The following is a 16,163-nucleotide window of genomic DNA, read 5'->3' on the forward strand; positions in this document are numbered from 1 at the left end:
CCTGGGTTGATTGAATTCTGGTTCCGAGAGAACCTGGCCTGGCAGTTCGAGCTGGACTGCTCCCACTGGAGTAGGGTCGAGACTGATTTGCATATGGCTGGCTCCAAACTCAGGTGTTATAGTATGCAAAATAACGATGGGTTAGGATGTACCCCGAATAATTGCTGACATTAATTTGAGCACTGCGTCTATCACTTTTTTGTATACTTTAGTGTGCCATCAAACAATCTCAGGGAGAAAATTACAAAAAACAATTTGATGGACAGAATGTAGATCAATGTCTTACATTCACCCCAGTACAAGGATCTGGGCCTAAATCCATCGTTTTTTGCACTCCACACCACCCTGGGTCAGATAATGGCTTTATGCAAATCAGCTCTGACCCTGTGCCCCATGGGAACAGTCCAGTCCGAACTACAACAGCCATATCTTTCCCAGACCGGAATCAAGCATCCGAGGACCGGACCGGTTTCGAGGTAACACCTCTCATCAGCCCGGCTAGCTTGACTCCAGTGGTGTGGAGGCTCTGGGACCCATTTCTGAGCTACCCCAGTACACTCAGGGAGAAAATTACAAAAAACAATTTGATGGACAGAATGTAGATCAATGTCTTACATTCACCCCAGTACAAGGATCTGGGCCTAAATCCATCGTTTTTTGCACTCCACACCACCCTGGGTCAGATAATGGCTTTATGTAAGTAATATCTAGGCTCCAGGTGGTGCAAAATGCGGCTGCCAGGATCCTCACAGGCACAAAGAAACGCTGCTCTGCTAAACCTGCACTCAAAGAACTCCACTGGCTCCCGGTGGAGCAAAGGGTCCAATTCAAAGCCATGTGCCTTACCCATAAAATCCTGCACGGAAAAGCCCCCCCTGTCCTTAAAGATCTCGTGACTCCCTACACGACTAACAGAACTCTTCGCTCAACCAACACCCATCTGACCCAAATACCCAGGATCAAGAGAACCCGCTCTGGAGGTCGGCAGTTCTCATATCAGGCGTCTAAGATGTGGAATACTCTCCCACCGGACCTCCGGGCCCAACCTAATCTCATGTCCTTTCGTAAATCCTTGAAGACATGGCTGTTCCCCTGATCTCTTCATAACCCCGCCTGACCCTCCCTCTGGATTTCAGTTAGCGCTGGGACGCTCCCGGGCAGCCATGCGCTCTATAAATCACCTTCTATTCTATTCTATGCAAATCAGCTCTGACAATGTGCCCCATGGGAACAGTCCGGTCCGAACTACAACAGCCATATCTTTCCCAGACCGGAATCAAGCATCCGAGGACCGGACCTGTTTCGAGGTAACACCTCTCATCAGCCCGGCTAGCTTGACTCCAGTGGTGTGAAGGCTCTGGGACCCACGTCTGAGCTACCCCAGTACACTCAGGGAGAAAATTACAAAAAACAATTTGATGGACAGAATGTAGATCAATGTCTTACATTCACCCCAGTACAAGGATCTGGGCCTAAATCCATCGTTTTTTGCACTCCACACCACCCTGGGTCAGATAATGGCTTTATGCAAATCAGCTCTGACCCTGTGCCCCATGGGAACAGTCCAGTCCGAACTACAACAGCCATATCTTTCCCAGACCGGAATCAAGCATCCGAGGACCGGACCGGTTTCGAGGTAACACCTCTCATCAGCCCGGCTAGCTTGACTCCAGTGGTGTGAAGGCTCTGGGACCCACGTCTGAGCTACCCCAGTACACTCAGGGAGAAAATTACAAAAAACAATTTGATGGACAGAATGTAGATCAATGTCTTACATTCACCCCAGTACACCCCAGTACAAGGATCTGGGCCTAAATCCATCGTTTTTTGCACTCCACACCACCCTGGGTCAGATAATGGCTTTATGCAAATCAGCTCTGACCCTGTGCCTCATGGGAACAGTCCAAACGATGGATTTGGGCCCAGATCTTTGGACTGGGGTGAATGTGTGACATTGATCCACATTCTGTCCATCACCTGTTTTGTTTGCAATTGCCGCCATAAGTGTGCTGGGGATGCTCAGACGTGGGTCCCAGGCACTCCACACCACTGGAGTCAAGCTAGCCGGGCTGATGAGAGGTGTTACCTCGAAACCGGTCCGGTCCTCGGATGCTTGATTCCGTTCTGGGAAGGACATGGCTTTTGTAGTTCGGACTGGACTGTTCCCATGGGGCACAGGGTCAGAGCTGATTTGCATATCGCCATTGTCTAACCCAGGGTGGTGTGGAGTGCAAAAAAACGATGGATTTGGGCCCAGATCTTTGGACTGGGGTGAATGTGTGACATTGATCCACATTCTGTCCATCACCTGTTTTGTTTGCAATTGCCGCCATAAGTGTGCTGGGGATGCTCAGATGTGGGTCCCAGGCACTCCACACTACTGGAGTCAAGCTAGCCGGGCTGATGAGAGGTGTTACCTCGAAACCGGTCCGGTCCTCGGATGCTTGATTCCGTTCTGGGAAGGACATGGCTTTTGTAGTTCGGACTGGACTGTTCCCATGGGGCACAGGGTCAGAGCTGATTTGCATATCGCCATTGTCTAACCCAGGGTGGTGTGGAGTGCAAAAAAACGATGGATTTGGGCCCAGATCTTTGGACTGGGGTGAATGTGTGACATTGATCCACATTCTGTCCATCACCTGTTTTGTTTGCATCATACAATCTCAGGCAAGAATCAACCATATATAAATCAGTGTTGACCCCGCGCAAATAAAAACAGTCCAGCCTGAACTTCCAGTCTAGGCCCTATCTGAGCAGGAACAATTATGGAGGACATCAGTTTTTGCTGTTCATGCTAAAGTGACACATTTATGCCCAGAAAAGGGTCCCATTCTCAGTGTGCCAGAAGACTCCAACCACACATCACTGTTGAGGTCTAAGCAGGCTGAACCTAGTATGTGGTTGCTGTGTTCATATGTGGAGGAGACGTGGCCTAGTATTTTGGGCTGTGCAGTTCCTATTGGAGTAGGATCAAGACTGATTTGCATATGGCTGGGTCGCTGTCTAGTGGAATAGTAAGCAAAAAACAATCTAGTGGAATTCAGCCCTGGCTGCAATTAACTGCAGCATTCCTTCCATCAACGTTTGCTTGTCGTTTTCCCTATGGAGGCAAACATTATTATTCTGGGGGCTTTATATCACACAAACAAAAAACAATTATGCCTCTGAGTACTTTTATGTCAGAGTACTGCTTAAAGAAATATTGCCTGACTTAAATGGTGTGCTTTAAATAGCACTTACAGAAATACCATCCCATTGGGTGAATACTTTCGAGCATTAATACCAATGGGTGATATTTTTCTAAATAACATTTATGACAACATATTTATATTATATGATATTATTACTATGATATTTAACTGATGTGGCTTCATGACAATGTGTTTTTTGAATGTTAACATTAACAAGATTGGTTACTTTAAAGATTTTTAAGAAGAATGATTTAAAAAATACTATTAAGTAATTCCTTTCATCTCCTTCCACTATTTCTCTTTTAAAGATGCGCCTGGCTTTTCAAATCTACTTCCAAGGGAGATGCACTAGAGACACATTCTTCAGCATTACTTATTCATCCATTATACACTGGGGAAAGGATGTGGCTTAACGGGTATGGCGTCAATCTCAAATCTGGGAAAGTGGGCTAGAGTCTCAGCAATGACCCTCAACATCCTGTGATTCTGGGATTATGGGCAAATCACATAATCTCCTTTATTAAAAAATGAATGTGTCCTTGTTTAAAGCAACTGGTGCTCATGTAAAGCGCTCTGATACCTTCAGGTCAAGTTCGCGCTATATAAAACTCTGCAAAAAAACATTTCAAAAAATTGTTACATATCAGAACCACTTTTTTCGATGACAAATCATTAATGATCAATTTTCTACCTTTTTTATGATTGTGTCTTCTATAAATTGGCTCAATGATCTGATTTTGTCTAATAGAATGATAGGCTTGATTGAAAAAATTAATAGTTATCACTTGTAAGGTGGATCATCAGATTCCTTATAATCAGAAAATGGCCTGTAATATGCATAGCTGAGCAAGTGTTTAATAAATGAAAGGCCAGAAAGAGTTACACTGTGCATAGCGATGATATGTTTTGAAGCACAGAGTGCTTGATTCTTTTGTTAATGGCCTTTTCAGTACATAGTAGAATATAAACTGCATGACAATTCATGATCTATACAATTCAATTCTTTCTTTATTCGTCCTTCCAAAGACAGGACATAATAGATACACATAAATATAAACATCATATAAAATCAATCTTGTCACAGCAAATACAAACTCGTTTTCCATTTAAAAAGAATACAACAGCTCACAAATACAGTACTTTTTCTCGAAACTAAAGTGGCAGTGCAAAACACCTGGTTTCGTAAGTAGCAGCAAATTTATCAGATATGAACTAAAGTGACAGTGCAAAACACTTAGGTTCATAAACAGCAGCAAATATTATCTAATAGTGCAACAAAGAGAGACAACTGCAGCCATCAATAGCAGCAATTATTATAAAAAAAATACAAATAATAATCGGTCCTATAAAGGAGTTAGCAAATCAGGTAAACATTTTAACAGCAATACCGATGCATTCCATACAGAAAGTGATAAAAATGCATTAAAATTAAAACAACATACTCCTTCTCTTTGCTAAAATGCACTTCAAAATGCTACCAACAGCAAAACAGATATCAAAATCACTAAGTTGCTGCAAAAAGTAGCGCAAGAGAGGTCTATACATTTAATAAACTACTCAGCAGCAATGTACATCAATCAACTGTCTGAAGATTGGCTTTTAACAAACATGTTGAATGTTTGTGGGAACGAGCTGCATTTGTGGGAAATCATGAAATGAATTAATTTCCTTTAAGTGTTAAGAAAGAAAATAATCCCCACATTGCTAAAGAAAATGTGCCTTATGTCCAATTTCATATAATGTAAACGTTAAACATGCATTTCAGACAAAAGAAAATTCTAGGTGCAACAACAAATGGCAGATGTGTTCCACCTGATTTGGGAATGTAAGTTCGGGGACATCTCCATAAATGCCATCTACAATGCCCATTGAACAACTTTCATAATCCCTTCAGAGTTCTTACACCTGAATCTACACCTCTTTTCTGGTTACAGCGTATCTGTGTCTTGAAAAAAGATGGCTATTGCGAATCCCATGAGGCACAGGGTCAGACTGATTTGCATATGGCCATGTCTGAACTGGGGTGGCAGAGTGGGCTAAAGAACGGTGATGGATTAAACCCAGATCAGTTGACTGGGGGTGAATGCTTGTATTGTCAACGCTCCGTCCATCATTTCCTTTGGTTTTTCTTTATTGCGAATAGAACCTCATAGAATTTAGCTGCAGCCATTTTTTTCTGTATCTAAGCAATATCCCCATGCACTCCGTTTCTATTTATGATATTGCAACCCGGTTATTATATGTTACATTTTCTGACTGAGATGACACATTTTATTTTCTGACAATGTTAGTCGGCTGATGCACTATTTTGGTATTCATTCCTTTGTTATTGGCTGTTTGTTTACAATGCCCATTCTTTAGGCATACGTCTGGCAAGTCTTTTACCTTTTTTAAGTGTCATTATTCGTTTTTCTTATAGCGTTGACTTGTTTTCTAGCACAATGGAATGATGACTATTATTAGATGATGCGCTACATGCTCACCTGTGCAAACTAAACGGTTGTTAGTGAGCATTTTGTGTGTCGCATCCCAGGGATCATGTTCTAAGCTTCCAACGAGTTATCTACCATTGCTATTAATGGCACTCATTAATACTCAAGTGATCCTTGCTTTTATTGTAAATATTGCTTTCAAATTGTTTTCTAGAAGCGCCTTGGCTGTGCATTGGATGACATTCTTGGCACAGACGCAGAGTTTGTAAGTACACTTATGTCTTATTGAAAATAAACTACAACCATTGTATGATTTAATTACCTCGTCTCTTTTAATACAGCTGCTTGTCTAGCCAGTCCATTTGAGTGGGAGAAATTGAACAGTGCCTTATATAGCAATGCTCCCAGACTCCCATTAAAAGACAGAAGGCCTGAGAGTAATATGGGAAGGATGGTGGTATTTTACTTTCTTTACTCCCCACGCCTCCCAGCCTCTCTCAGGGTGTCCACCTGTTCTGTGTTTTCACATTTTCACATATTCACATTTGGGAAAAACTCACAACAATATAGGAAATTAATATGTGTTCTAAAGAGGTCACTTACTTTTATACAAATGATTCTCAAAATGTTTTTGGGTAATTGCCAGTTTTGGGGATGGAAAGATGGTTGCAGAAAGCCTTGTATGTGTTTATATTTCTTTTAGAGAAGGTCATGTTTAGCATTAATCCCTGTGATATCCCTTCTCTGTCCACATGCTGTTGCTGTCTATCGTCACTCCAGATCCCTTGTAGATAAGTTGTATGTACCGACCTATTTAGAATTCTACGTGATTGTCCATTATAAAATGCTTCTAAATTGTGAGATATATGTTTACCCACGAGTGATTTGTTTCAACAAACCAAATGACAGTTGAACAGCTTGGTTTTCCACATTGCTGCTCTTCTCTCCGCTCCGCTGTCACAGAGGTCCAAACTATGGGGCTTATCCATGAGAGGCTTGCGCTGCCAGAGCATCACTTTTGTAACACTCCAGTGGCGCAACCCTCTCGACTATATCTATGAGGCCACGCAAAGCCACTTTGTAGACCGCAGCTAAAGTCGCTGAGTTGCCATTCTCTGCACCAGGGAGGAGTTCCCTGGGTATTGCAGTAGGTTTTCCCACGCAACACCCATGGGGTTTGACGCTGTCCCAGATTTACTTAATCACGTAAACCTGGAGAAATGGCAACAACTTACACCTCCCCAAGAGCAGGCGTAGCAAGGAGATATATTTTTATTTCTCTTCATTTTTCCTCTTTCCTTGTGTGCGGCAGAAAGAGAAAATGCCTCCTGGGATTGTTTTTGTTCAGTAAGGTCCTCTTCCTGCACAAAAAACGAATCCTGAATGCAATGCAGACACGCTTGCACCATGTTGCATGGTTGCCTGTGACAGCGCTAGGCAGCACATTGTGGGCCAGCACAGGAGGAAAGGACAGGAACTTGCTTGCTTAAATATGGTGCGTTACTGCCCTTTCACATTGGCATATGATAGCGCTGCTGCGCTAAGCCAATTCCCCATAAATAAGCCCCTATGTGTGAAGGAATTAGCATTTTGCCTCAGTTTCCTAGGAAGGAAGGAAATTTATTCCATGACTTTCACATCCAATGTGGTGCAATAGATAAGTAGCATCCAAGGATTTATTACCAACAATCTCACATATTTCACATGCTGAGTGATTTGTGTGTTTCAGTGTCACTAGAAATCACACGACTGACTCAGCAGTCTTGTAGCAGAGGCACTGCCCGTTGTAACAATGTGCAGCTGATTGGTCCATTCTAAAATAATAAATAGGAATTGATTTGTTGTCTGAAGTAGCAGCAAATCTAGTGCCCACAAACAGAGGGGGAGCACAGCTTTATCTCACTGCTCTGTCTGCATCTACAAACAAGCATTTGCAATGCAATAGGTCTCGCATTAGGAAAGTTTGAGCTTTTGGTATTGTAAATGACACATTTTGTATTTATGCGTTGGTTTTGAAAATAGCAAAATTAATAGCTTTGTCTTTTACAATTCCAATAGTTTTAACTTATGCAAATGTGACACCTGTAGCATTTGTAATGCAATATGTGTTGTGTTTATGTGACTTAGATGTATTGATATATTAAATAGCAATGGCTTTTTTTTCTAAATACTGAATACTTAAATAAAAGTTATTGTCATTTATAATGGCAATAGCTTAAACTTTTGTAAATAACTTTTGTGAAGATTATGTTGAGTGTATTTTATTGTGACGAAAATCCAAGAACAGAAGTGAAATATTAACATCTTTTTGTGACATTTGTAATAAAGCTTGAAACATTGAGAGAACATATTTGAACCAGTTGTTGTTGAATGGTTGCACAGATTTATGTTGTGGTGGCAACCAGTGATGCTGTGGCGTTCAGTGATGTTGTGGTGCCCCCGAGTGATGTTGTGGTGCCCCCCAGTGATGTTGTGGTGCCCCCGAGTGATGTTGTGGGGCCGCGGAGTGAGGGCGATGGAGTGAGGGCAATGGAGTGAGGGCCATGGCGTGAAGGCGATGGAGTGAGAGCGATGGAGTGAGAGCGATGGGAGTGTATGTAGAGAGAGAGAGGGGAGTGTATGTAGAGAGAGCGAGGGGAGTGTATGTAGAGAGAGTGGGGGGAGTGTATGTAGAGAGAGCGAGGGGAGTGTATGTAGAGAGAGCGAGGGGAGTGTAGAGAGAGAGGGGAGTGTAGAGAGAGAGGGGAGTGTAGAGAGAGAGGGGAGTGTAGAGAGAGAGGGGAGTGTAGAGAGAAAGGGGAGTGTAGAGAGAGGGGAGTGTAGAGAGAGGGGAGTGTAGAGAGGGAGGGGAGTGTAGAGAGGGAGGGGAGTGTAGAGAGGGAGGGGAGTGTAGAGAGGGAGGGGTGTGGAGAGGGAGGGGTGTGGAGAGGGAGGGGAGTGGATAGGGAGGGGTGTGGAGAGGGAGGGGTGTGGAGAGAGAGGGGTGTGGAGAGGGAGGGGGTGTAGAGAGGGAGGGGGTGTAGAGAGGGAGGGGTGTAGAGAGGGAGGGGTGTAGAGAGAGAGGGGTTGTAGAGAGGGAGGGGGTGTATAGAGGGAGGGGATGTAGAGAGGGAGGGGTGTAGAGAGGGAGGGGTGTAGAGAGGGAGGGGTGTAGAGAGAGAGGGGTGTAAAGAGAGGGGGTCAGAGAGAGAGGGGGTGTAGAGAGAGAGAGGGTGTAGAGAGATGGGGTGTAGAGAGAGAGGGGGTGTAGAGAGAGGAGGGGTGTAGAGAGAGGGGGGTGTAGAGAGAGGGGGGTGTAGAGAGAGGGGGTGTAGAGAGAGGGGGGTGTAGAGAGAGAGAGGGGGTGCAGAGAGCGATGGGGGTGTAGAGAGCGAGGGGGGTGTAGAGAGAGGGTTGTAGAGAGAGAGCGATGTAGAGAGAGAGGAGTGTGTAGAGAACGAGGTGTGTAGAGAGAGGGTTGTGGAGAGGGGTGTGTAGAGAGAGGGGGGTGTAGAGAGAGGGGGGTGTAGAGAGAGAGGGGGGTGTAGAGAGAGAGGAGGTGTAGAGAGAGGGGGTGTAGAGAGAGGGGGTGTAGAGAGAGAGGGGGTGTAGAGAGAGAGAGAGGGGGTGTAGAGAGAGGGGAGTAGAAAGAGTTAAGGAGGTCCTTTTTCTAAGATGACTTATTCATTACATGTCCTTAATTTACCAAGAAAATGCGAGAATATATCTTCACATTACCATACATTGAAAACGTCTTAAAGTATGTGCTTCCAACAAAGTGTAAACAGATCAGTGGCCTGTTTGCTCACACTACAGATTTTAAGTTTATTCCGGATCAAAAGCAGCTGGGGTGTTGTGTGTACTTATAGGAATAGGAAATGTGTTAATTCCTTAACAGGTATTGATGCAATTCATGTCAGAATTGTTTCTTTCCTTACTTATTAAGAATTCACTGCTGCACATCTGGCAGTGTTTTTGGTCATCTAATGTTTGTATCATGTTGTCCTGGAGAAAATAAAAATACTTGTGCTATAGAGCTCACAGTAGGTTGTAGTAAAATAAGATTGTGTTCTCCAGTGCAAATGGGTGAAACCGGCTCACTTACGAGGCTAATACTGGAAGCATCATCACCAATGGCAATCAAAAAACTAGTTTTGACAGCGCACTATGGTGCAGTGACGTACAGATGGAGAAGCACTGCAGGGGGGTGTTAGTGCTAATCATTTGCACCATGTTCCAGTCGCATGCACTACATTACCGTTGGCGGAATGTAGGGATCCTAAAGGGGTCTAACGTTTATTTTGTAGCTGTATTTTGGAAATTAAAGAAAGAAAGCTGTATGAAAAATGTAGACTTGCGTTTCGATGCTGTTTCAGCAACGTAATCAGTATTTACCAACTCTCTGTTGCCTGGAAGCTTTGCTACTGTACTGCGAGGCCTGCCTACATTTCCTAGGGGTGTAGATTCTGCTTCCTTGTTCCTATTTCCTCCGCATCTGCTACCTGTACTTTTCATGCCGGGCCAGTCTGCCTCATCAGTAAATTCAACTAGTGCTTACTAGGGACTGGAGACACGGTATGATAAAGAGAGCAAAATGAGGGAGGGCGCAGGATAGGGACTGCCATCGAATATAGTTCATCAAGAGGAGTCCTCATTAACGTGTAAATAGTGCGGGTGAGAGAAGAACTGAGCCGAGTGAGTGTAGCGAGCTCGCTGTATTGCGCTCAGAAAGTGAGAATTATCACAGCATGAGGCCCCAAAGTGATAATTATCACACCATGCAGAGAGGCGCCCCACGCTGCTGGAGCACTCAACTGCGCACTAATTATAGTTGAGTGCTCCAGCAGCCTGGGGGCCTGTTGACATGCTGTGATAAGTGGGGTCTCATGCTGTGATAATTGTTACTTGCGGTGCACAAGCTGTTCCACTGTGAAGCGCGTTCACAGACCTGAATCAGCTCGTGCCCATACTACAATCGGCTCGTGCACAGGTCTGTCTCCAGGTCTGTCTCCCTTGGAGGCAAACGCGGTGACTATAAGTCTCGTTGGCGGCAGCGCTTCGCGCTGCAACGCCAGCGAGACCTAAAAATGACCAAAGCCTGACTGGGCTGTGAGCTTCCAACTGTAAATGAGGAACAGCATGTTGAATAAATCATCATGCAATTTTGAATTCTTGTCATGTAGCATATCTCTCATGTGGATTACTCACATCCGGAGCCATTCTCATGATGGACACCCATATTTGGTAGTGTGAGCTACGAATGATTATATCATTTCAATCAGAATACATTTGCTGGGGTAGTACGGGTCTGCTTTGAGCTAGTGTAGAAAATAGAAACTAAACCAGCACTAGTAAAGCCAATAGGACTCTTTGTAATGTGCTATTTAATGCAACACAAGCATGCACCCTTGCTCTTTGCAAGCATTAACACATTAAAATCAGACACATTGGATTTGTCAAAGCTGATTTCCTGGATGCAACGAAAGATTATTCAGTGATTTTGGCAGATTCCACAGGGGGCCTTTTAAGTGTAAATATTTGATAACCACAGAACGTTTACACTAAGCCAAATCTAGGAGGCATGAGAAAAAGCAAAATGCCAAGCACAGACAAATTACATGGGGTGTGCACAAATTGATTGAACTAATGGAGTTGTATGAAAAAACGTCATATGACATTTGGTACCTGGCCTTTTTGGCTAACCTGAGTCCAAGCAGCTTCACAAAATGACTGTCCTCTTTTCAAGGTTCCATTCTTCGAGTTTTCGTCACTACTGTTGAAAATGTACACTTCAGCCATCGTCTCAGACAAAATGATATTCCTACAATATTTGTTCCAGTGTCCTACCACCCAAATAGTTACTTTATTTCTTCAGTTTCTTCTTGTTTACAGTCTCCTTACATCTCTTTATGGTGTTGGCATTACCAGAATTCAGTTCTCGTATTCTTTATCTCAGTCTGAAGAGCTTTGGTTGTCAATGTCCTCCCTTTCCTTCCATACTTCTCGATAAGGACAAGATAAGTATTGGGTTGGACAACCAGGGGCACTGGTGGGGCTCGACCAAGGAACAGAGGAGGCTCACAACCTTATCCGTGATTCCCGTTCTATTTATATTGTTGGTTCATGCCATGCACACCAGTTGCAAAGTTTCAGGCGCCTCATGCACTGTCTTATTTCCATGGGGATGGTGTGACGAATCTCTAATTACAAACCACGACTGGAATTATCCTCTCTTTCCATGCTCTAGACGGTTGAATGAACAATCATCCTTGCCTTCCAAACATTAAATACAATAAAAGTCTCTCACCGACATTGCAGTCTCTATCCCTCAGGTATCCTCTGTCTCCCCTCTCGCACCATTGGCAGACACCAGTATCATACTGATGTCTCTCAGATGCAAGCACAAATAGAAAAACTATAGGTCCCAGCAACTGATCAATGCTGCTGACTGATGCATCTTTTACTGCTGGAGTGGGAGAGTCTTGTCATTGCAGCTGTCTATCTTTAATTCCTTACACTCTGGTCATTGCATTTCTGATGCCAATATGCCAATTTATCAAAAACACTTTCTACCATGAACTCTAGGCACTGAGAGAATCTAACTCTTTTGCCTCTCGTGGATCCTCTACTTTATTGATGTAGATTGTTTTACTAAATGCTTCTCAAGTAGAATGGTGGTCCTTTTCTGCTCTCAGGAGAAAATGTATGGTCAAGGGATGTGTCTGTGGATTCCCCCTTTCTGAGTCAAAAGGTTATTAGTAGCTTAAAGTTATGACCACTGCACACATAAATGGCTGACACCAAGAGAGAAATATAGGATATTTAATACGATGATATAAAATATAATATAAAATCAATATAAAATTCTACAAAAGACTACAAGGTTCATGGTAAATCCTGGTGCCTGCGACAGGCAATTACCAGCATCACCAGCACCCGTGAAGAGACCACTGCAGCCCAGTCATGTTACTTGCAGTGCTGGTGGCCTTGTGGCTTGGGTTCTGCTCAAGCCAAACACAGCCCACCACCCAAATATGCTTTGTGCTCACCCCAGATTTCAGTGGTGTTTTTTTCTTGCCTGAGCATGCAATGTCATGATGATTCCGGTGAGTTATTGGTCGCTGCTCAACTGAGGATGCAAGTCAACTTTTTTTAGTAGCCTTCTGCTTGTTGGCTGAAGGATCTTGGCCGCAGAACTCGCTCCTGTGAGTTTCCCTCCTCCCTTTAATTCTGGGAGTCGATGTGTTGTGCTGAAGACTCTTCTGGGGGTTTCTGACCTCCACCTCAGCACAGAGGAACAGGAGTCCCTTAAATCTAAGCGATGCGCACTACATTGGGTGAACCCTCCTTCAAAGCAGAATATTCCTAGAGCAAAAGCACCACCATCCAAGGAAGCAGACTCCGAGCAGACTCCCTGATCTTTTTCGAATACCCATCCCAAACCTGGAAAGGAAAGTAGGATGTTGGCACATTAATCCTGGAGACTTAAAATTCTCCCATTCGCCACTGTGAGATTGTGTATTCCATCATATCTGTTCTTGTATTGGCTATGGGCAGTTCCGCACTCTTGATTTTTCAAAGTAGACTGATCCAGCCTTGATCCAGCCATGGTTGTTGTCCAACGTTTAAGCATAATGATGAGGAGGACTAAGGTGCTATGAGGAAGGAGAACTGCATTATTAGAACACAAAAGGTATGAACTCTTTCAATTCAACTACCTCTTAACATGTGAATGATCAGCTTTCCAGAGGACAAAAGGGTATGTAGTGTGGTTCCTGTATTCCCAATAGGCTCTGCGCATTGGAATAACATATACTATAGTTTAGACGTAGGTCTGAAGTTGACTAGGTCTCTATCGTATATATTAAACTTAATTGTGAGTGCCAGCTAGCTCGGAGGTCACTAGAAACTTTCTTGAATAATCAAGAAGGGATTAGTTTCTGACAACCGCATAAACATGACAACTTTGTTTCCCAAGAATAGGAAATCAATATCTAGAGTCGCGGAAACAATAGATAGCTATTTTACTTAGTCAATCGTGCATGCTTCGTTTCACTAGAGGTGCTGAGAAAATAGAGAGACGGGCATTTTCAATAAAAAGCATTTATTGAACAGTCTTCTTTCTCAAGCATAAGAAATGTACTGCTACAATCGTAATACTGGTTATAAAGTACAGAGTATATAATACGAACAGTATTATAAAGTAGTACTGTAAAAGCATGATATGGTTTCTAAGCCATAAATTGCTTAAAACATATACAATACATACAGTGATAAAATAATGGTTAAAAGTACTCAACTGGTGCTTCTAAAATACGCCTACCCCAGTGTACCTGACCTAAGCCTAGCACAAGGGAAGAAGTAAGTGAGGAGTAGCTTTAGTTTAGTACCTTTTCTGCCAAGAATCTATTCAAGAATTCTCTAAGGGTCTAATCAGCTCCGTACCTTGGTTTAGAATGAAGGAGGTCTTGTATCTCTCTCTTAGGACTCGATTTCCCAGCAACGCGCAAGAGTAGGCTGGAAACACTGGAGCTTAATTTCTCGGCTGGAGAAAAGACAGCGTCTCTCAGTGCGTCAGCTGGAGGGTCGCTTCCTTCGGTACTTGCTGCTGCAGGGTGTCGGGCAAGTAGTTAGTCGATCTGCTCCAAACCACTGTGTGTTTGTCTGGGCAAATCTAGGCATATTTATACTTTGAAGGTCCCGAGTTTGAAGTGTGATTGGACTTAATAACATCATCAAAGACTCAGTTCTTTGAAAACTCCAAGATTTCCTAGATAAATTAGTATTCAGGCAGAGGGATGTCCCTAACTGCTGAAGGCGGGTTTCTCTAAGAAATCGTTGTTGATTGTTGGAACTTAGTGTAAGTAGCCATGCTGTATTTGGGCTGCATATGCTCAGTCTAAATATGGTAATGATTTCTATGCCTATATAAGGATTGGATAATGTATACCTATATAAGGGCATGATTCGGGTAAAGTTACACTAGGGTCCTAGATTTGTTTACAACAGGTAGGGGAAACTTCTTAGCTTCAAAGGGATCTTCTGTTTCCTCTCATAGACACACAAAATCTGACCCAGTATACTACTTTCTGGAATGTCTGTGTAGAGTTCTTTAATTCACACTTGCTGTCTGACCTCTCCCAAATTCTCCATCATAAGTACCACTTGTATTTTATATCACACAAATTGAATGCAAGTGTGCCCATGATCACAGGCACAACATGTTCTCCACATACATCTACCACCATCAATCAATACACAAACGCATCTTCCATGTTCGCCATGTTTTGGCAAAGGTATACGGTTTCATGGGGCTGGTAGACAGTTTAAGGCATTGGTAATGCTGAAAATCTCACTCTAGCAGGTGTCAGGCAAGGCCTGCCATGTTGACTTAAATCGGGTTTGCTGCCACTACTTTCTGGTCTCTAAAGCCTTGTGACGAGGCAGTAGCTATCTTCGCAAAAGAAGGATGCACTTGGCGTGCCTCTCTGACCATAGAGCCTCATTATGGGTCTCACTCCTTTTTCAAAATAAGGCACAGTACACAAACGTGATTGGTGTGTATACAGAGGTAGGGAGCAAAGATATTACTTCATACTTGCGTAAACTTAAGGCAGGGATGCAACCTCTCTTGAGCCATGCAGAGGACCTTTTTTCATTCCAACAAAAATTTACCATTTACCAAGATGATGCTTGTACTTTGCAGCTCTAGACTCCAGTTTTCTATATTGCGGAGCAGAATTAAGCACATGTCTAATTTAATCTTGAAAGCATCAAGATTACAATGGTATGCAATATACATTGACAGACACCAATGAACACCACCCCTTTTTGAAGAATTTATTGTTGATGTAAAAAAGATGACTAGGAAATCACCAAGTTTCTTGAAGTAATAAAATATCATGTTCAATAGAAAAGTTAGAGCTAAAGCATCTCGGGGTTCCGATTTGCCCTTTAAGTTTGATCAGGTGAAAGTAATAGAGCTATAGTTGTCACTGCAGGTGCCTGCCTATTTTCCACTGTATATCATAATATAAAAATTGGCAATAGACTTGCAAGTTAGGTATAGGGACAGCTTAATTGCCACTAGAGTGGATCTTTTCTTTAGAGACAAAACGTGTGTGATGATCATAGAGTGGAACTCAAATAATAACTTCTAAAAATCTCTTGCTCATGGGTGACAGTACTGCAGAATCTAATCTACTCCCTGATCATGTCACTGCATAGGTTCTTCTTACTATAAAAATGGTTTCAAATTGCCATTGTCCTCCATCTCCTTCAATTATGCATCTCCTGAAATCATGTCACTTATGTTGGCAGCGTTGACAAATGACAGACCACCATTGTATGTGGCTGAGCTGTCAAGGTACATTAATCTATAGGATACATAGAAGCAAAGACTGTGACAAGTGGATCGAGTGGAGAAGTATGTTCCTTGCACAAGCTACCTGTTTGCCACTCAAATCACTGGAAGCTGTACAACCTAGCCTAGTATGATTTTCTTTGGCAATATATATCTTGTTTTTAATTGATAATTGAGAGTTTTCCATTCATAGACTGG

The 16,163-nt window shown here is 43.0% G+C and overlaps 1 protein-coding gene across 1 annotated transcript in view; it reads left to right on the plus strand.

Annotated features, from left to right (window-relative positions):
* Nucleotides 1-16,163, plus strand: part of LOC147703288 (uncharacterized) — a 321,000-nt gene that overhangs the window by 39,644 nt on the left and 265,193 nt on the right. Inside the window, exon 5 of the mRNA XM_086928906.1 lies at nt 5,838-5,888. Within this exon, the coding sequence (XP_086785032.1) occupies nt 5,838-5,888 (51 nt within the window). The remainder of the gene's footprint in view (nt 1-5,837; nt 5,889-16,163) is intronic.

Source organism: Lissotriton vulgaris, chromosome 7, assembly GCF_964263255.1.
Source record: "Lissotriton vulgaris chromosome 7, aLisVul1.2, whole genome shotgun sequence".
NCBI classification, from domain to species: Eukaryota; Metazoa; Chordata; class Amphibia; order Caudata; family Salamandridae; genus Lissotriton; species Lissotriton vulgaris.